Consider the following 21,049-nt stretch of genomic DNA (forward strand, 5'->3'; position numbering starts at 1 on the left):
TTTCCGTCCACATCTAGGGAGGTTAGCCACAGTGCCATGGGCTTTAAACTTCTTGATGACACTGCGCAGGGTAGACACAGGAACATTCAGGTCTTTGGAGATGGACTTGTAGCCTTGAGATTGCTCATGCTTCCTCACAATTTGGTTTCTCAAGTCCTCAGACAGTTCTTTGGTCTTCTTTCTTTTCCCCATGCTCAATGTGGTACACACAAGGACACAGGACAGAGGTTGAGTCAACTTTAATCCATGTCAACTGGCTGCAAGTGTGATTTAGTTATTGCCAACACCTGTTAGGTGCCACAGGTAAGTTACAGGTGCTGTTAATTACACAAATTAGAGAAGCATCACATGATTTTTCGAACGGTGCCAATACTTTTGTCCACCCCCTTTTTTATGTTTGGTGTGGAATTATATCCAATTTGGCTTTAGGACAATTCTTTTTGTGTTTTTTCATTTAAGACAAATTAAATAAAGATAATAATACCAAAGAATTTGTGTTTGCAATCATTTTCAGGAAGAAACTGAGTATTATCTGACAGAATTGCAGGGGTGTGAATACTTTTGGCCATGACTGTACGTGGGCTGTGCAATATACTACGTGGGCTGTGCAATATACTACGTGGGCTGTTATATACTACATGGCCGGCCACGAACAATCAGCGACAGACGCAGTCCGGCCGCGAATTGGCACGGGATTTGAACCACGCTTCGCTAATTGGTCGCGGCTGGCCGAATCCTGTGTATTCAATGCTTTATTCTAAAATCTTCATAAATAAACTACATACATATTCTAGAATACCCGATGCGTTAGAATCTAGTGTGCTCATATTTTGAGACCTGGGACAGCAGAGGTTGCACTGTGCCTCTAATATTTTCTCCGCATTCTAATTTGTTGAGACTCTTGTCTTAAAATCAGAAAAATTGCTAATTTTGTTTTCCTTTTCTTTTCTATCCACCATAGACTGCATGGCCGTCACAGCTTAGGATAGCCTTATTTAACCTGTTTAGCATTGCTCAGATTGGTATACTGTTTTGCAAATAGCAGAAAATGTATTGTTTTGCAACCCTAAATGGAAGGAGTGATAATTTTAATTGACAGCTTATTTCAACTTTCGACCTGAACTTAGGTGTGACTCTAAAAATGGCCTGATTCTGTTCCATGATGTACTCCTATACATTCCTCTATTACTGGCACTAATTGGAAGCCCTTTCCTGCTGAGAAGAGCGATTATTGGAGGTATGAAGACTGTTTACGTACAATGTAGATGTGTTCTCCCCAGGTTTGCAAGCCGGTGTTTGTTTGTTTTTGTTTTGTTTTACCTGATAAAAAAAAAAAAAAAAAATCAAGAATTTACAAGTATTATTATGTACATATTTAAAATAATGGACCATAAAGATATACTTTTATACAGTCCAAAATATTGGCATGAAGAAATTAGCCGAATTTACCATGGCTTATACATTTCTGACAATTTCAATCATTTTGTTTTGCCAAAGTTCTTCCAACTTAAAGAAAAATCCTAGACTAATTAAATTTTTTTTTTTTTTACAATGGAAAATAAGTCCCTTATTTTTACAGGCTGAGAAGGAATTTATGGACTCCTCAAAACCCTTGCTTTTCTGCTTTTAATATAACCTTTTAGGATCAGGGCTGCTGGCAGTTGTTGGTGTAATCCAGGAGATGGTTCTCAGATTGGAAACGGAACTTTTATGCTTTTGGTGGCTCGGCAGGATCTAAAATGGGCTCTTCTTTCTCACAGTATAATAAGCCAGGTGTCTCTTCTTCAGTTTCTGAGATTAATTATTAAAACACACTATAGAAAAGAATAAACCATACTATGTTGTTTCATGATCATTCCTCTTCAGGAGGTGGACACACATGGCATAGTTTTCATCTCTCTTTATTGTGTTTCTTACACTGGCTTGTAAGAGATAAGTGCAAATATCTGTCGGGGGGGCGGGGGTTTACCAGAAAAAAAATCTACGTGCGTCTGCAATTGCGTAGCCCATTCATTTCAGTAGAGACTGAGCTGCAAAGGTAGACACACAATTTCAAGGCTAGCATGGTGCTGGTGGAGTAAGGCTTCTTTCACACTAGCGTCGGGCCGACGTTCCCGACGCTAGCGTTGTCTCCGCCGCACAACGGGGGCAGCGGATGCATTTTTCCAGCGCATCCGCTGCCCCATTGTGAGGTGCGGGGAAGTGCGGGGAGGTGGGGGCGGAGTTCCGGCCGCGCATGCGCGGTCGGAAAAAGCGGACCGTCGTGAGCAAAAAATTTTACATGTAGCGTTTTTTGCTCCCGACGGTCCGCCACTGCACGACGCATCCGTCGCACGATGGGTGCGACGTGTGGCAATCCGTCACAATGCGTCGCTTCATGTTAATCAATGGTGAAAAAACGCATCCTGCAAACACTTTTGCAGGATGCGTTTTTTCGGCAAAACGACGCATTGTGACGGAATGCAGTTAACGCTAGTGTGAAAGTAGCCTAAGGGTTCGTTTAGATGAATAAATGACTGGAAACATACTTGCCAGTCAGGGGTCGTTTAATAACCTGGTTACCCAGGCTTCAGATGCATGTTCTTGGCAGCGCGGATCCTGTTTATACAATTCTATTTGGTAAAGATCATTTCACCCGACGAACAAGTGTGTGTAATCGGTAGCCTGTTAGGCTATGTGCACACGTTGCGGATTTACTGCGGATCCGCAACGTTTTGTTCCGTGCAGAAACGCTGCAGATCCGCAAGTGATTTACAGTACAATGTAAATCAATGGGAAAAAAAAATGCTGTGCTAATGGTGCGTTAAATTCCGCACGGAAAACGCTGCAGATTGAAAGAAGGAGCATGTCATTTATTTGTGCGGATCTGCAGCGTTTTTTGTACCCATTCCATTATAGAAATCCGCAGGGGTAAAAACGCATGAAATCCTCAGTAAATCCGCACAAGATCTGCATAAATAAACACATCAAATCCGTACTTGTGTTTTCTGCCAAGAGATGCAGAATCCGCACAAAAAATTCCAGAGGCAAATCTGCAACGTGTGCACATAGCCTTTGTCTTCACGACTATCAAGGAATGAGCATTCCTAGGAACGCTCGTTGACGACAATCGTGTAGTGTAATGCTGCCTGGGTTTTTCTAATCTCCTACAACTTTTTTTTTAAACTGTCGCTTGGCTTGTGAACTGGAATAGTTCTAAAGTGTAAAAGAAACATTTTATGTCTACTTCTTTTTTTTCTTTTTTTTCTTTTTTTCTTTTACCTGCCTTTGTCTTTCAGTACCTGCTGTCCTTAAGATGCAGTATGGGGCCTACACTTGCTGTGAGCGATATAAGAAGCACACCTTATGCAGAAGACTCTTCCAGATCAGTGGTACTTTTATAGTCTGGTAAGTGTTTTAGTCCTGAATATGTAAAAATGGCTTTTTATTTCAATAAATAAATAACAATAAAACAACTATGCTCTTACTGTTCTCATTGCCTTATTCTTTTTGCCTACCACAGCTGGCTGGGGAACGTACTTTGTGACTTCATGCTGCTTCTTGTTGAAGTATCCGAAACATCAGAGCCTCCTCGACAGCTATACTTGGCCGCAGTCACGACTTTTGTCATAATGGTAACAAAAAACATTTGTACATGCCACGTTCCCTTGTTCACTATATACTTCATTATAGTCTCAGATAAAGGGCTGCCGCAGAAGCCTCTCTACTGTGACCTGTCTGCAGTAGGAGAAAAGATGGTAAGCTCTGCCCTTTGCCAGGGACCTTCTATATGGACTAATGTCTGCCAAACCCCCAGATATGACTAGATCAGCCACCTGTCTAATGTCTATGGGGGCCTCATGGCCTTGGTGCCAGGGAAGATAAGGATCTGGCATTTCGGATTTTGGCCTGCCGATCATTTTGTTCTCCGCGAGAGATGCCACCACCAGGAGTCAGTTAGTGGCTTTCTCGTACAGAACAAAGGACTTCTCGGCAGGCTGAGCGCTCCTGTCTATGGAGGAGTCAGGGAGAGAACTACTAGCCGAATTATCAGCTGAACCATCATTTTGCTTTTTGCTAACAGCTGTCTGTTATGTATAGGGCCCCTAACAGGGTAGGGCTTTGGTCAGACAGCAGCCAAATATTAAGCTGATCAATATGAGATTAACCCTTTTGTTTTCTGTAGGATTTCTAAAAGACTGTTTTAGGATCATGCAGAAAAATGCTGGATACTATCTACCTGAGGGCAGATACAGTGGGTGAAGTATTGAACACGACCCCAGTTTAAGTAAATTTATTTTTAAAGTTGCTATTGACAGCATTGCTTTCTTATTACTGAAAGATTTCAGCTGGTTTCATGACTTTCTATGGCTTTTTGCACCTTTTTTTTTTTCCTTTGTATTTAATACTTTTTCTTGTGTCCTTTCTCATTATTACACATGATTTACGGTAATTTATGGACATCATCTATGATTTGATTTATTTATTTGCCTGTATGTATTGAATGGGTTGTTATTGACATAAAATTCTTACCAGAATTCAGTAGCACCTTTAGAAATAAGTTTACTGAGAAAATAGGTGACGTGTTAAATACTTATTTCCTCTGCTGTATATTTCCTGCTTTGAACAGGACATACCAGTTCTCAGAAAAAGAAGTGACTGATTATAAATAATATAATTATATAAAAAAATTTTCCCCAGGAAAATGTGCTGCTGAAACTAAGGGTACCGTCACACAGTGGCATTTTTATCGCTACGACGGCACGATTCGTGACGTTGTAGCGATATCGTTACGATCTCGCAGTGTCTGACACGCTACTGCGATCAGGCACCCTGCTGAGAATCGTACGTCGTAGCAGATCGTTTGAAACTTTCTTTCGTCGCTGGATCTCCCGCTGTCATCGCTGGATCGTTGTGTGTGACAGCGATCCAGCGATGCGTTCGCTGGTAAACAGGGTAAACATCGGGTTACTAAGCGCAGGGCCACGCTTAGTAACCCGATGTTTACCGTGGTTACCAGCGTAAAAGTAAAAAAAAAAAAAAACGTACATACTCACCATCTGATGCCCGTCAGGTCCCTTGCCGTCTGCTTTCCGCTCTTACTGTCTGCCGGCCGGAAAGTGAGAGCAGATCACAGCGGTGACGTCGCGGCTGCGCTCTACTCTCACTGTTACGGCCGGATCTCAGTCAGAGCAGGAAGCAGACGGCAAGGGACCTGACGGACATCAGATGGTGAGTATGTACTGTTTGTTTTTTTTTTACTTTTACGCTGGTAACCACGGTAAACATCGGGTTACTAAGCGCGGCCCTGCGCTTAGTTACCCGATGTTTACCCTGGTTACCCGGGGACTTCGGCATCGCTCCAGCGCCGTGATTGCAACGTGTGACCGCAGTCTACGACGTTGGAGCGATACTCATACGACGCTGCGACGTCACGAATCGTGCCATCGCAGCGATGTAAATGGTACTGTGTGACGGTACCCTAAGTTTTTTTTATTATCTTTTCACCCATCTGAGTATTTTGCTTGTTTTTTTCTGATTGGTGACCAGTTTAAACAGGTTGATAATCCTGTAACTTGCATTCCAAGGAATTCACAATTATTGGCCAGTGTAGATGAAAACTCAAGCTGGCCATACACACTAGATGTCTGTCTGCTGAATGCTTTGGCCCTTCGTTTATGACAGCCATCTCGTCTTAGGCTGGGTTCACACTGCGTTAGCTGCAGCCCGTTCAGCACATACGCTAACGGGCTGCTGTAACGCAAGTGCCGACGTTTACATCGCGCTAGCGCAGATAGAGCATCTGGTAGCTCTATCTGCGCTAGCAGTGACGGACCCGGAAACACTGCAGCCCGCGTCTCAGGGTCCGTCACTCAATGACAGCACATCCCTAGCGCATGGCCATTGTGGGCGTGCGCTAGCGATGCGTCCGGCATTGCAGTCAATGGTGGCCGTAACTGACTACGTTACACCGCGTTTATGCCGCGTTGTAAGGTAGTCCGTCTAACGGACACCATTAACTCAATGTGAACCCAGCCTTACTGTGCTCCTGTGTTCTCTATGAGTAAGCCGCCGACTGATGAGTCAGCCAGCTGTTTATCTCATGGAGAACAATATAATCTTCAGGCCAAAATCAGACGCAGTATGTGTGATCGACACCTATCCGGTGGCAGCTTTCGCCAGAACCGTTGTTTTCAAAAATTCAATCCGGCATATTTTGAAAACAACGGATCTGGCGAAAGCTGCCGCCGTATCCGTTTCATTCTCATAGACTTGTATTAGCGCCATATGGCCTCACGTTTCGTCCGTCTTTCGCCAGATCTGGCGAAAAGTTTGTCCGGCATCTGGTAAAAACATACAAAGTTATGTTTTTTGTCTGTGACAAAACCGGACAGTGCTTTTGCTAGAACGGAACCTGATGTGTGAGGCCATTTTTGCTATAAAAACGCGAAAAAAACGCTAACATATGCCTCCTATTATTTACAGTGTATTCCGCATTTTTTGTGCAAATGTTGCATTTTTCTCCGTGAAAAATTCGTATCGCGGAAAAAAAAGCAACATGTTCATTAAAAATGCGGAATTGCGGGGATTCCGCACACCTAGGAGTGCATTGATCTGCTTACTTCCCGCATGGGGCTGTGCACACCATGCGGGAAGTAAGCAGATTATATGCGGTTGGTATATGCGGTTGGTTGGTGGAGGAGACTCTCCTCCACGGACTGGGCACCATATAATTGGTAAAAAAAAAGAATTAAAATAAAAAATAGTCTTATACTCACCTTCGATGGCCCCCGGAGTGTTCCCGCCTCTCACCGCTGCATGCTGCCGCTTCGGTTCCTAAAGATGGTGTGGTTCAGGACCTACGATGACGTCGCTGTCTTGTGATTGGTCGCGAAACCGGTCATGTGACCACTCACGTGACCGCGACGTCATTGAAGGTCCTGAACCACACCATCTATAGGAACGGACGCCGCTGAGGATATCTGCTGTCTGCAGAGGGTGAGTATAACCATTTTTTAATTTTTTTTATTATTTTTAAACATTCTATCTTTTACTATAGATGCTGCATAGGCTGCATCTATAGTAAAAAGTTGGTCACACTTGTCAAACACTATGTTTGACAAGTGTGACCAACCTGTCAGTCAGTTTTCCAAGTGATGCCACAGATCGCTTGAAAAACTTTAGCATTCTGCAAGCTAATTACGCTTGCAAAATGCTAAAAAAAAAAACGGGGAAAAAATGCAAAAAAAAAAATAAAAAAAAAAAAATGCGGATTTCTTGCAGAAAATTTCCGGTTTTCTACAGGAAATTTCTGCAAGAAATCCTGACGTGTGCACATACCCTTACACTGTATTCCGCATTTCTTGTGCAAATGTTGCATTTTTTTCCGCGAAAAAATCGCATTGCGGGAAAACAAAGCAACATGTTCATTAAAAATGCGGAATTGCGGGGATTCCGCACATCTAGGAGTCCATTGATCTGCTTACTTCCCGCACGGGGCTGTGCACACCATGCGGGAAGTAAGCAGATTATGTGCGGTTGGTACCCAGGGTGGAGGAGAGGAGACTCTCCTCCACGGACTGGGCACCATATAATTGGTAAAAAAAAAAAAAGAACTAAAATAAAAAATAGTGATATACTCACCCTCTGATGGCCCCCGAAGTGTTCCCGCCTCTCCGGTGCATGCTCTCTCTTCCGTTCCTATAGATGGTGTGGTTCAGGACCTGTGATGACGTCGCTGTCTTGTGATTGGTCGCGTGACCGTCATGTGACCGCTCACGCGACCAATCACAAGCCGCGACGTCATCGAAGGTCCTGAACCACACCGGCATCTTTAGGAACGGACGCCGCTGAGGATATCGGCTGTCTGCAGAGGGTGAGTATAACCATTTTTTTTATTTTTTTTATTATTTTTAAACATTCTATCTTTTACTATAGATGCTGCACAAGCAGGATCTATAATAAAAAGTTGGTCACACTTGTCAAACAGTATGTTTGACAAGTGTGACCAACCTGTCAGTCAGTTTTCCAAGCGATGCTACAGATCGCTTGGAAAACTTTAGCATTCTGCAAGCTAATTATGCTTGCAAAATGCTAAAAAAAAGCGAAAAAAAAATGTGGATTTCTTGCAGAAAATTTCCGCTTTTCTTCAGGAAATTTCTGTAAGAAATCCGGACGTGTGTACATACCCTGAAAGGGGCCTAAGGGTGTTCGGTAGGAATAGGTATCTGATGTTTATGTCCAGCTTTAGGTGTTTTGTATTACATCACCTCTTGTCCTTAATATTCATATTTGTAAATGGATCTACCTTGTTTGCTTTGATAGTAAATTTACTGTCCTGCTTAAGCAAGAACATGACCATTTACCATTCCTCTAATCAGCTGGTGTTCTTCTTTTATCAGACTTGTAAACAAATGATAGGAGAGTTGTAATCTCAGCAGCAATTATCTCAGCTGGTTAAGTAGACAATAACACATAGGGTATGTGCACACGTCCGGATTTCTTGCAGAAAATTTCCGGTTTTCTTCAGGAAATTTCTGCAAGAAATCCGCATTTTTTTTTTTGCGTTTTTTTAGCATTCTGCAAGCGTAATTAGCTTGCAGAATGCTAAAGTTTTCCAAGCGATCTGTAGCATCGCTTGGAAAACTGACAAGTTGGTCACACTTGTCAAACATACTGTTTGACAAGTGTGACCAACTTGTTACTATAGATGCTGCTTATGCAGCATCTATAGTAAAAGATAGAATGTTTAAAAATAATAAAAAAAATAAAAAATGGTTATACTCACCCAGACTATCTCCTCAGCGGCGTCCGTTCCTATAGATGCCGGTGTGGTTCAGGACCTGTGATGACGTCGCGGCTTGTGATTGGTCGCGTGAGTCACATGAGCGGTCACGCGACCAATCACAAGACAGTGACGTCATCACAGGACCTGAACCACACCATCTATAGGAACGGAAGAGAGAGCATGCACCGGAGAGGCGGGAACACTTCGGGGGCCATCAGAGGGTGAGTATAGGACTATTTTTTATTTTAATTCTTTTTTTTTTACCAATTATATGGTGCCCAGTCCGTGGAGGAGTCTCCTCTCCTCCACCCTGGGTACCAACCGCACATAATCTGCTTACTTCCCGCATGGTGTGCACAGCCCCGTGCGGGAAGTAAGCAGATCAATGCACTCCTAGGTGTGCAGAATCCCCGCAATTCCGCATTTTTAATGAACATGTTGCTTTTTTTTCCGCGATGCGATTTTTTCGCGGAAAAAATCGCAACATTTGCACAAAAAATGCGGAATACCCTGTAAGTAATAGGAGGCATATGTAAGCGTTTTTTTCGCGCACATGGCCTAAGGTCAGACCATTGTGTTAATTGTATATTAATTTTTAAGACCAGATCTTTGTCCAGGTGGATGTAAGGCAATACAAAAGGGTCTTTGTACGTGGGCAGATGAATTGCCTGCAATTACAAACTTTTAATTGTTTGAACACTGTGAAGATTTACAATAGGAACATTTTTTTTTTTCACCAGGTCACTACATTGTGTAAAAGGTCCCTTTTTAGATTTGCTAAAATATTGCAGTCGTATCACTGGGATAGGTGATGTATATTCTAGAATTCTATATTTTTCAGAATTACTTTTTTTTTTTCTACGCTAAAAATTAATATACCGTACATGTTTGTGCATCATAATATTACCAAAACACAAATCTAGAAAGACTCAGACTGTAACATTAACATAAAAACATACATGTTTTGCTCTTGTGTGGAGGAGGGGTTGCAAATTCTTAAGAGGATCCTTCACCAGTTTGAACATGTTAGCCCCTTGGTGACGGAGCCTATTTTAACCTTAATGACCAGGCCAAATTTTTGAAATCTGACCACTGTATCTTTGTGTAAATATTACTCTGGAGCGCTTCAATGGATCCCACTGATTCTGAAATGCCTTTTCCGGGACATATTGTACTTCGTGATGGTAGTAAATTTGGGTCTATATGTTTTGCGTTTTATTTGTGAAAATATTGGATTTTCGGCCAAAATTTTGAAATTTTCAAACTTTCAACTTTTATATCATTAAACCAGTTAGTCATGCTGTACAAAATAACATTTCCATGTGTCTACTTTTTACATGTGTATCATTTTACAACCGTCATTTTTATTTTGTTAGGATGTTACAAGGGTTAAAAGTTTAGTAGCATTTTCCTATTTTTTTTCAAGAAATAAAAAAAACCTGTCTCTTTTTAAGGACAAATTCAGCTTTAAATAGACCTTGAGGGGCCTATATATTGGAAACTCCCCAAAAGTGAGACTATTTTAAAAACCGCACCCCTCGAAAACTTCCAAACTGTTGTCAGGAAATTTTTTAACCCTTCAGGTGCTACACAGAAATTAATGCGAAGTCAAATGAAGAAAAAATTGTAATTCACATTCTAAAATGTTGCTTTAGCCCCATGTTTTTCACTTAGGCTATGTGCACACATTCAGGATTTTTCGTGTGTTTTTCACAGTTTTTTGGCCGTTTTCCGCAGGAAAAACGCTAAAACCCCCACTTACATTAAGAATCCCATCATTTCAATGCATTCTGCAATTTTTGTGCACATGCTGCGTATTTTCCATGAAAAAAAGCATCGTGCTAAAAAACGCAGCATGTTCATTAATTTTGCGGATTTTTCGCGTTTTTGCCACTAAATAATTGCATTGGGAAGCTCCGGGGAACAAACGTGAAAAATCCGTCAAAAAAAGCGTGAAAAAGTGATAAAAACGCGAGCGGATTTCCTGAAGAAAGTCAGGTTTTGTTCAAGGTATAGTGAAAAAAAGGGACCCCACTACTTGCTACTTTATTTATTTATTTTTTTTAACACAAATTTTGCTTTGGCCCCAAGTTTTTCACTTTTGCAGGAGGTAACATGAAAAAGTGGCCACACAGTTTGTGACCCACTTTCTACTGAACGTGGCAATACCCCACATGTAGTCAGAAAGTTCTCTTTAGACACACAGTATGGCTCGGAAGGGAAGAAGCGACATCTGGTATTTGGAATGTAAATTTGGCTGGAATAGATTGCAGACTACATGTCTAATTTGTAAAGCCCATAAGGCACCAAAACAGCAGAAACCCCCACAAGTGACCTCATTTTGGAAACCTATACCCATCAGGAATTTATCTAGGGGTGTGATGAGCTTGTTGAACCCGTAGGTGCTTCACAGAACTTTTTAAAGTGTGAAAACAAAAATTACGTTTTTTCTGCTAAAATTTTTTAGCCCAAAATCTCAAGGGATAATAGGAAAAAACGGATTCCATAATTTTAAGCAATTTTTTTTTTCTGAACACGAAGATACTCCATATGTGGTCAAAAACTGCTGTTCGTGCACACGGCAGGGTTTGGAAAGGAAACTGCGCTATTTGATTTTTGAAGCATAAATTTGTCTGGAATAGATTGTGAATGCCATGTCACATTTGCAGAGCCCCTGACATGCAGAAACCCCCCACTGACTCAGCATTTTTAACCTACAGATGATTCACAAAACTTAGCATTTAGATGTGAAAAGAAAGAAATACCATACATTTTTCCCACTAAAATACTGTTGTAGCACCGACTACTGTTTGAGCACATGACAGAGATCATATGGGAAGCAGCGATACTTGGCTTTTAGAAGACAGATTTGCTTACACAAGGGCTTATAGGTGAAACTGGACCCACAATTTATTGTGCAAATTCTTCCAAACGCAGTGATTCCCTATGTGTTGTCAGAAACTGTTTGGGCACACGTCAGGGGTGAGAAGGAAAGAGCGCCATTTGGCTTTTGGAGCACAGATTTTGCTGGAATAGTTTGCAGGCAACATTTGTGGAGCCCCAAAAGGTGCCAGAACAGCAGAAAACCCCCAAAAGTGACCCCATTGTAGAAATTGCACCTATCAATTAGTTTATCTACGGCTACAGTGAATATTTTGTAACCTCCAGCCAGGCTTTTTTTTTCCAGAGAATTGCAAATCTGCCAGTTTATTGCCCATACATTGTGTCCCCATACAGTGTAGCACCCCCATATATTGTGCTCCTGGAGACACACACCCAGTAAGTTAAGTTGTCTGTGCCCACTACAATAATGCCAAACATGTGTCCACTTACTGTGGTTTAGGCACAGTAGAGCTCAGGAGGGGGGCATTTGCATTTGGGAGCTCAGATTTCACTGGATTTTATTTGAAAGGGTGGGAGTCATGTTGCTTTTCCAGAGTCTTTGTTCTACCAGTAACCTGGAAACCCCCTATAGGTCCAGTGACCGATGATGGACCTGAGTGGCAGCTGGTTTTGTGCAGGGTAAATTAGGGTTTTTATTGGTAACATTTTGAGGTACATAACTTTTTTTTTTTTTTTATTGCTTTCAGTTTAAGGTTTGATTACATTCTAGTGGTCTACGTTGAGTACTTACGCAGGGGTTTCCGTGTAAATACCACAAAAATGTGATTCAGGTGGAAACTCACCCACTCACTATAATGAGTCAGAGAAAAGAGGGAGACACAAAAGCGCAAATAGGGTCTTATCAAACGTTACACAAAGTTGCCCACCAAGAGAACTACTCACCTGGTGAGATTGAAGGAAGGACATATATTAATGGCGGCTGCTGCAGATCCACAGGTCAGTGCAGGACCTGATTGAAACACACACTAAGGCTGGCCTCACAATCAGCGTATGTAAATACGGTCCGTTTTTTACGGCTGTAATACGCAGAAAAGTCCCCAAAATAGTGATCCATATGTCATCCGTAGGCAGGGTGTGTCAGCGTATTTTGCGCATGGCATGCTCCGTATGTAATCCGTATGGCATCCGTACTGCGATATTTTCTCGCAGGCTTGCAAAACCGACATCTAATGGATTTATGTGCTCAAGTGTTCGTTAAAACATATATACAGTGTGTGTGTGTGTGTGTGTGTGTATATGTGTATATATATATATATATATATATATATATATATATATATATATATATATATATATATATATATATCTATCTCATTGAGACATATATATATTCTGTATTTATATTTAATTCAGCGCGATATTTGTGAAAAGCCGGTAATTCAATTGCCGGCTTCTCATTTCTCCTTCCCAAACCCGACAGGATACGAGACATGGTTTGCATACAGTAAACCATCTCATATCCCTTTTTTTTTTGCATATTCCACACTACTAATGTTAGTAGTGTGTATGTGCAAAATTTGGGCACTGTAGCTTGTAAAATAAAGGGTTAAATCGCGAAAAATAATTGGCGTGGGCTCCCGCGCAATTTTCTCAGCCAGAGTGGTAAAGCCAGTGACTGAGGGCAGATATTAATAGCCTAGAGAGGGTCCATGGTTATTGCCCACCCTGGCTACAAACATCTGCCCCCAGCCACCCCAGAAAAGGCACATCTGGAAGATGTGCCTATTCTGGCACTTGGCCACTCTCTTCCCACTCCCGTGTAGTGGTGGGATATGGGGTAATGAAGGGTTAATGTCACCTTGCTGTTGTAAGGTGACATTAAGCCAGATTAATAATGGAGAGGCATCAATTATGACACCTATCCATTATTAATCCAATAGTACTAAATGGTTAATAAAACACACACACATTATTTACAAGTATTTTAATGAAATATAGGCACATGTTGTAATATTTTATTAGACTCTTAATCCACCTGAAGACCATCATCCTGAAACAAAGTTAAAAAAACAAACAACAATATTCCATACCTTCCGTCGTTATGTCCCACGATGTAAATCCATCTGAAGGGGTTAAATCATTTTACAGCCAGGAGCTGTGCTAAAACACTCGCTCCTGTCTGTAAACCCCAGGGTACTGAAAGGAAAGCTGGGTGATCTGTTGTTACCTTGAGCTGCGGTGAGGCGCCCTATCCTGGATGTCCTCATGAACTGGAGCCTTGGAAAAGTTCCCATGCTCGAGTTCATATGAGGACATCCAGCAGAGGGCGCATCACCGCAACTCAACTTTTCTCTCTAACACCGGTGCGTATTTCTCGCAGGTCACACTGCTGGTCCGTGTGTAATCCGTATTTTTCTCTCCCCCATAGACTTTCATTGACGATTTTTTTTTTGCGCAATACGGTGACAAACGCAGCATGCTGCGATTTTGTATGGCCGTACAAGACCGTATAATACGGATCAGTAAAATACGGCCGGCTGATAGGAGCTGGGACATAGGGAATCATTGGGCCGTGTGTTAGGCTACTTTCACACTAGCATCGGGAACAACCCGTCGCTGTGCGTCAGGCCGAGGTTCCCGACGCTAGCGTGGTCTCCGCCGCACAACGGGGGCAGCGGATGCACTTTTCCCATGCATCCGCTGCCCCATTGTGAGGTGCGGGGAGGTGGGGGCGGAGTTCCGGCCGCGCATGCGCGGTCGGAAAAAGCGGACCGTCGGGAGCAAAAAACGTTACATGTAACGTTTTTTTCTCCCGACGGTCCGCTACCACACGCCCAAGCGTCGCAAAACGGACGCGACGTTTGGCAATGCGTCGCAAATGCGTCGCTAATGTTAGTCTATGACGAAAAAACGTATCCAGCAAGAACTTTTGCTGGATGCGTATTTTCGGCAAAACGACGCATTTGCGACGTATTGCAGTTAACGCTAGTGTGAAAGTAGCCTTATGCGTATTTTACGGACGTAGTTTATGCGCTCATACGTCCGTAAAACTCGCTAGTGTGAGGCCGGCCTAAGGGTATGTGTCCACGGTCAGGTTTGCTTCAGGCTTTGGTCAGGATTTTATGCAGGTAAAATCCTGACCAAAAATGCACCTGAGGTCACTGGCAGGTCACCTGCGGTGTTCCTGCGTGTTTTGCTCATTGTATCAACATGCTGCGTTCTGAAAAAACGCAGGGCATGTGCGTTTTTGCCGGAATTCCGCATGCGTTTTTTAATGCACAGTGGAGACGGGATTTCATTTAAATCCCCCTCCACTATGCTGTAACAACATCTGGACGCTGTGTTTTGGACGCTGCGGCTCAGCGCTGCGTCAAACACGCAGCGTTTCCTGAACATGGACACGTACCCTTAGGTAGGAGAAAAAAGGATCATCCCCGCGTTGCCGCAAGAAGAATTCCAAAAATTGTACAGGTTTCAACGTGGTTTATTCTACGCGTTCCAGGGTTCAGGTGACCCCTTCATCAGGACATACCACAAATATTGTACAATATAAAATATATATAATTTCTTTATTCCTGTGATGTGGTTTGAGGACTGCAATAAACCAGGAGGACTTTTAAATAGATGTGGTTCCTGTGATACCTCACATCGCTCCCAAGTGCGTAGCATTGTTGAGATATATATATATATATATATATTATGCATATATTATACTAGATGTTTCCGGCCAGCTAACGCTCGGCACACTCATTGCTATCTAATTAACGCCGCTGGTGATTAAACTAAAGTAAATAATGACAACATTCAATAGCGCTTACGCAGGTGGTAAATTAACTTAAAATGAAGTTAATAACAATAGTGTGGTGATGTGTTGGGGGCGGGATTATGTGTGGTGATGTGGTGGGGGGCGGTATTGTGTTGTAATGTGGTGGGGGGCGTGATTGTGTGTGGTAGGGGCACGGGATTATCTGTGGTAACGTGGTGGGGGCAGGATTGTGTGTGATAATGTGGTGGGGGTGGAGCTACTGTGCACGGGGCGGGATTAGTGAGTAATCACGATGCGCTATATATATATATATATATATATATATTTATCTATCTTTGCAGACGAAAAGTTTGGACACACCTTCTAATTTAAAGATTTTTCTGTATTTTCATGACTATGAAAATTGTACATTCACACTGAAGGCATCAAAACTATGAATTAACACAAGCGGAATTATATACTTAACAAAAAAGTGTGAAACAACTGAAAATATGTCTTATATTCTAGGTTCTTCAAAGTAGCCACCTTTTGCTTTGATGACTGCTTTGACCAATCTTTAAATGAGAAGGTGTGTCCAAACTTTTGGTCTGTACTGTGTGTATGTACATGTGTATGTGTGTGTATGTATGTGTATATGTATAGAGAGAGAGATTATGATAGATTATAGTAAATTATATTAGAATATATCTCTGGTATTTTTTTGTTTGTTTTGCTTCTATTACACAGTAAAAATGCTTTTTTTGTAAAAAAATAAAAATAAAAAATTGTCGCCATATTATGAGAGCTGTAGCGTTTTTTTTATTTTGTGTCACAGTGCTGTGTAAGGGCTTATTTTTGTGGTTGGAGATTTGTGATTACATTGTGGGGGAATATAAAAGAAAAGTTATCACTTTTTAGGTCGGCGTCACACTAGCGAGTTTTACGGATGTATGAGCGCAGAAAATACGTCCGTAAAATACGCATTACACACGGCCCAATGACTCTCTATGGGGCTGCTCCTATCAGCCATATATTACGCATCCGTAATATACGGTATTGTATGGCCGTAGAAAATCGCAGCATGCTGCGTTTGTCAGCGTATTGCGCAAAAAATCCTCTCTCCTTCACAAACCCGACATGATATGAGACATGGTTTACATACAGTAAACCATCTCATATCCCTTTTTTTTTGCATATTCCACACTACCAATGTTAGTAGTGTGTGTATGCAAAATTTGGGCTCTCTGGCTTGTAAAATAAAGGGTTAAATCGTGGAAAAAATTGGCGTGGGCTCCCGCGCAATTTTCTCTGCCAGAGTGGTAAAGCCAGTGACTGAGGGCAGATATTAATAGCCTAGAGAGGTGTAATGTATAAGAATTAGATCTGTCTCTTTAAGAAAGTGAAGGCGGGAGTTGAGTTTAGTTTCAGTTTCTGTTATAGCCTGAAGAGAGGATGTTATGTTGTGTGCTGGAGGAAAAGAGGAGAAGAATAAAATACAGTTAAAGCTTACTCTCTCTTAAATTCCTTACACCGTGTGGATGCTACAACTGGCGACGAGGATGGGATTGAATTACCTGCTACTGTGAGTACTGACCCCTGCTTTACCGCTTCACACGCCAGCGCCACTGAGAGACTCCATCATGGCTGAATACTTGCACACGTTCCCACAGTTTGATATGACTGATGTTACTAATCTCTCTCATAACTGGAGAAAATGGTTAAATCGGTTTGAGAATTTCCTGGAAGCAATAGATATAAAAGAGGAGAACAGAAAAAGAGCCGTGTTCCTGCATTGTGCGGGCACAGGAGTCTATGACATATACAGCACATTACCAGCAGCGGAGACAGACATGTACAGCAACTGCTCCAAAGCTCTCACTGACTACTTCAACCCTAAACAAAACATCAGATATGAAAGATACAAGTTCAGGATTGCTAAGCAGCTTCCAGAATAATCCATAGACACCTATGTCACCCAGGCTAAAAGAACTTGCACATGGGTGTGCATTTACTGACGTAGATGATAAAATCCTAACTCAAGTAATTGTCACCTGCTCATCTAATAACATAAGGCGTAAAGCTCTGCAGCAGGATCTCTCTCTGCATGATTTACTCAAGATGGCCCGTGCTATAGAGATAGCAGATCATCAGGCAACTGCAATGGAGAATGGGGATAATTTACATGTGCATAATCTCAAACATAACAGTGCACAAGGCAAGCAAGCCCCGCAACAGAAGAAATGTTATAGATGTGGACAAGATTTCCCTCATCACATGAACAAATGTCCAGCTATAGGACAAACTTGCACTAAATGTGGAAAAGGGAACCATTTTGCAGTTGTCTGCAAATCAGCACCCAAAAAGTCTCCTCTGCCAATGACAAAGCCTGCAAATATAAAAATGGTAAATCAGGATATAGAAGAAATGTCTGTGGCTGAGAACTATGTGTTCACAACTTCTGTCACTGGCTCAGTGCAGTCTCCATGTATTATACTCACCACCTGCAACACGGATATCACCTTTACAATAGATACAGGAGCTTCGGTGGATATCATAGACAGCAATACTTATGAACAGTTGAAAACAAAGCCAGTCTTACAGCAAGTGCAGACTAAAATCTTTCCATATGGATCTAAAACACGTCTAGTTACAATGGGACAATTTGATGCTGAACTTAGCTATAAAGAAAATGGGCAGAAAACCACTTTTCACACATTACAAGGATCAGGAGGCTGTCTTCTCAGCTATCACACTGCCTTGAAGCTAGGACTCATCCAGATTGTTCATACCATAACCGACCCTGCGGACCTGGATGTACAAGCCATGGTGAACAGTTTTCCCTCCCTATTTAGTGGATTAGGAAAATTAAAGGACTCTCAAGTGCATCTTCATGTGGATGACAGTGTTCGTCCAGTAGCCCAGGCTCACAGGCGTATTCCATTTCACCTGAGAAAGAAGGTAGAAAAGGAACTCCAATTACTCATGGATGATGATGTCATAGAAACTGTTTCTGGTCCCACTCCGTGGGTCTCTCCACTTGTTGTAGTTCCAAAACCAAAGACTCCAGAGCAGGTGAGACTGTGTGTTGACATGCGCCTGCCCAACACTGCTATTCAAAGGGAAAGACACATCTCACCCACAATTGATGACATTATTCATTTATTAAATGGAGCATCCGTTTTTTCAAAGCTCGACCTTAATAAGGGCTATCATCAACTAGAATTGAGTCCAGAATCCAGATACAACATTTTCCACCCATGTGGATCTCAGAAGATACAAAAGATTGACGTTTGGGGTCTGCTCAGCAGCGGAAATTTTTCAAGATACGATAAGGAGCGTCATTCAACATATTCCAAATGCCTTTAATTACAGTGATGACATACTGGTTTTTGGGAAAACTCAAGCTGAGCATAATCGTGCTCTATATGCTATCTTTGAATGTCTGCTCTCTGCTGGACTCACATTAAACAAAGAAAAATGCGACTTTGATAAAAATTCATTGGAGTTCTATGGTCACATTTTCTCGGCGGATGGAGTACGACCTGATCCCAAGAAAGTGGAATCCATCAGAGCAGCTTCAATTCCACAGGATGCCAGTGAAGTGCGCTCTTTTCTTGGAATGGCAAGCTACTGTGCTAGATATATTCCAAATTTTTCAACAATCAGCACTCCATTAAGGGAACTCACGAAACAAAATTGCGCTTTTCAATGGTCCCAAGACTGTCAGGCCTCTTTTGAAACAATTAAAAATGAACTCTGCTCAACAACCACCATGGCCTATTTTGATCCAGCTCTTCGAACCGAACTGATTGTGGACGCCAGTCCCGTGGGACTGGGTGCAATTTTAGCACAATACAAGGATGACAATCAAAGTCCCCACATAATTTCTTATGCAAGTAAAAGCTTAACAAGCACTGAAAGAAAGTATTCGCAACCTGAAAAAGAAAGCTTGGCAGTCGTCTGGGGATGTGAACACTTTCACTTATTTCTCTATGGAGCTCCCTTCACTATTGTCACAGATCATCAAGCTCTCCTTACAATTTTTGGAAATCCCAGAGCTAAAATGCCGGCACGGATTGAACGAAGGGGTCTACGTCTACAGGACTACAATTACAAAATTGTTCACAAACCTGGAAAATGCAGCAATCCGGCTGATTATCTCTCAAGACATCCTACGGATGATGATTTACCTGTGCATTCCTCCATTGAAGAATACATCCACTTTGTTACAGCTCATGCCATGCCAAAAGCACTTTCTGTTGATCAGTTTGTGAATACAACAACAAGTGACAAGACACTCTGTGCCTTAATACAAATTATCCAAAACAGAAGGTGGCATGAAATTCAAAAGAAAACATTTCCTGAAGATGGGATTGATCTGAAGGAGTTAAAACTATTTTCAAATGTACGTGAGGAATTATCAGTCACTGAAGACCAACTCATCCTTCGTGGTACCAAACTGGTTGTACCTAAGGCCTTGCGCAACCTAGTCATACAGATAGCACACGAAGGTCATCTAGGAATTGTTGGCACAAAAAAGTTAGGGTACCGTCACAGTGCAATTTTGATCGCTACGACGGTACGATTCGTGACGTTCTAGCGATATCGTTACAATATCGCAGTGTCTGACACGCAGCAGCAATCAGGGATCCTGCTGAGAATCGTACGTCGTAGCAGATCGTTTGGAACTTTCTTTCGTCGCTTGATCACCCGCTGACATCGCTGGATCGTTGTGTGTGACAGCGATCCAGCGATGCGTTCGCTGGTAACCAGGGTAAACATCGGGTAACTAAGCGCAGGGCCGCGCTTAGTAACCCGATGTTTACCGTGGTTACCAGCGTAAAAGTAAAAAAAAAAAACCGTACATGCTCACCATCTGATGTCCGTCCGGTCCCTTGCCGTCCGCTTCCCGCTCTGACTGTCTGCCGGCCGGAAAGTGAGAGCAGATCACAGCGGTGACGTCACCGCTGCACTCTGCTCTCACTGTACGGCCGGATCTGTCAGAGCAGGAAGCGGACGGCAAGGGACCGGACGGACATCAGATGGTGAGCATGTACGTTTTTTTTTTTTTTTACTTTTACGCTGGTAACCACGGTAAACATCGGGTTACTAAGCGCGGCCCTGCGCTTAGTTACCCGATGTTTACCCTGGTTACCCGGGGACTTCGGCATCGCTCCAGCGCCGTGATTGCAACGTGTGACCGCAGTCTACGACGCTGGAGCGATAATCATACGATCGCTGCGACGTCACGGATCGTGCCGTCGTAGCGATCAAAATTGCACTGTGTGACGGTACCCTTACTCAGAGAAAAAGTGTGGTTCCCAAATATGGATAAATTGGTGGAAGAGAAGATTAGACATTGCTCCACTTGTCAATTAATTACTCCATCGTCAACTCTAGAGCCATTACAAATGTCTCCGTTACCCACTGCTGTATGGGAGGAAGTGGCAGTCGACATATATGGACCATTACCAAATGGCCAATACATTCTAGTAACAATTGATGAATATTCTAGATACCCTGTCATTTAATTCATCTCTTCAACGTCTGCTAATAGTGTCATACCAGAACTGGACGACATATTCTCTGCATATGGCATTCCAAGAGTGGTCAAAACAGATAATGGACCTCCATTCAATGGACATGTGTTTGCACAGTTTTCTGAATACTTGGGGTTCAATCACAGAAAGATC

General features: G+C 42.4%; 1 protein-coding gene across 2 annotated transcripts in view; it reads left to right on the forward strand.

Annotated features, from left to right (window-relative positions):
• The window catches only part of LOC143805527 (G-protein coupled receptor 143-like), a 59,933-nt gene that overhangs the window by 33,046 nt on the left and 5,838 nt on the right, over nt 1-21,049 (forward strand). For both annotated transcript variants that reach the window (XM_077284999.1, XM_077284998.1), the window contains exons 5-7: nt 1,128-1,237; nt 3,279-3,387; nt 3,503-3,614. In XM_077284999.1, coding sequence (XP_077141114.1) covers nt 1,128-1,237; nt 3,279-3,387; nt 3,503-3,614 — 331 coding nt within the window. The remainder of the gene's footprint in view (nt 1-1,127; nt 1,238-3,278; nt 3,388-3,502; nt 3,615-21,049) is intronic.

This window comes from Ranitomeya variabilis, chromosome 2 (genome assembly GCF_051348905.1).
Source record: "Ranitomeya variabilis isolate aRanVar5 chromosome 2, aRanVar5.hap1, whole genome shotgun sequence".
In the NCBI taxonomy this organism is placed as follows: Eukaryota; Metazoa; Chordata; class Amphibia; order Anura; family Dendrobatidae; genus Ranitomeya; species Ranitomeya variabilis.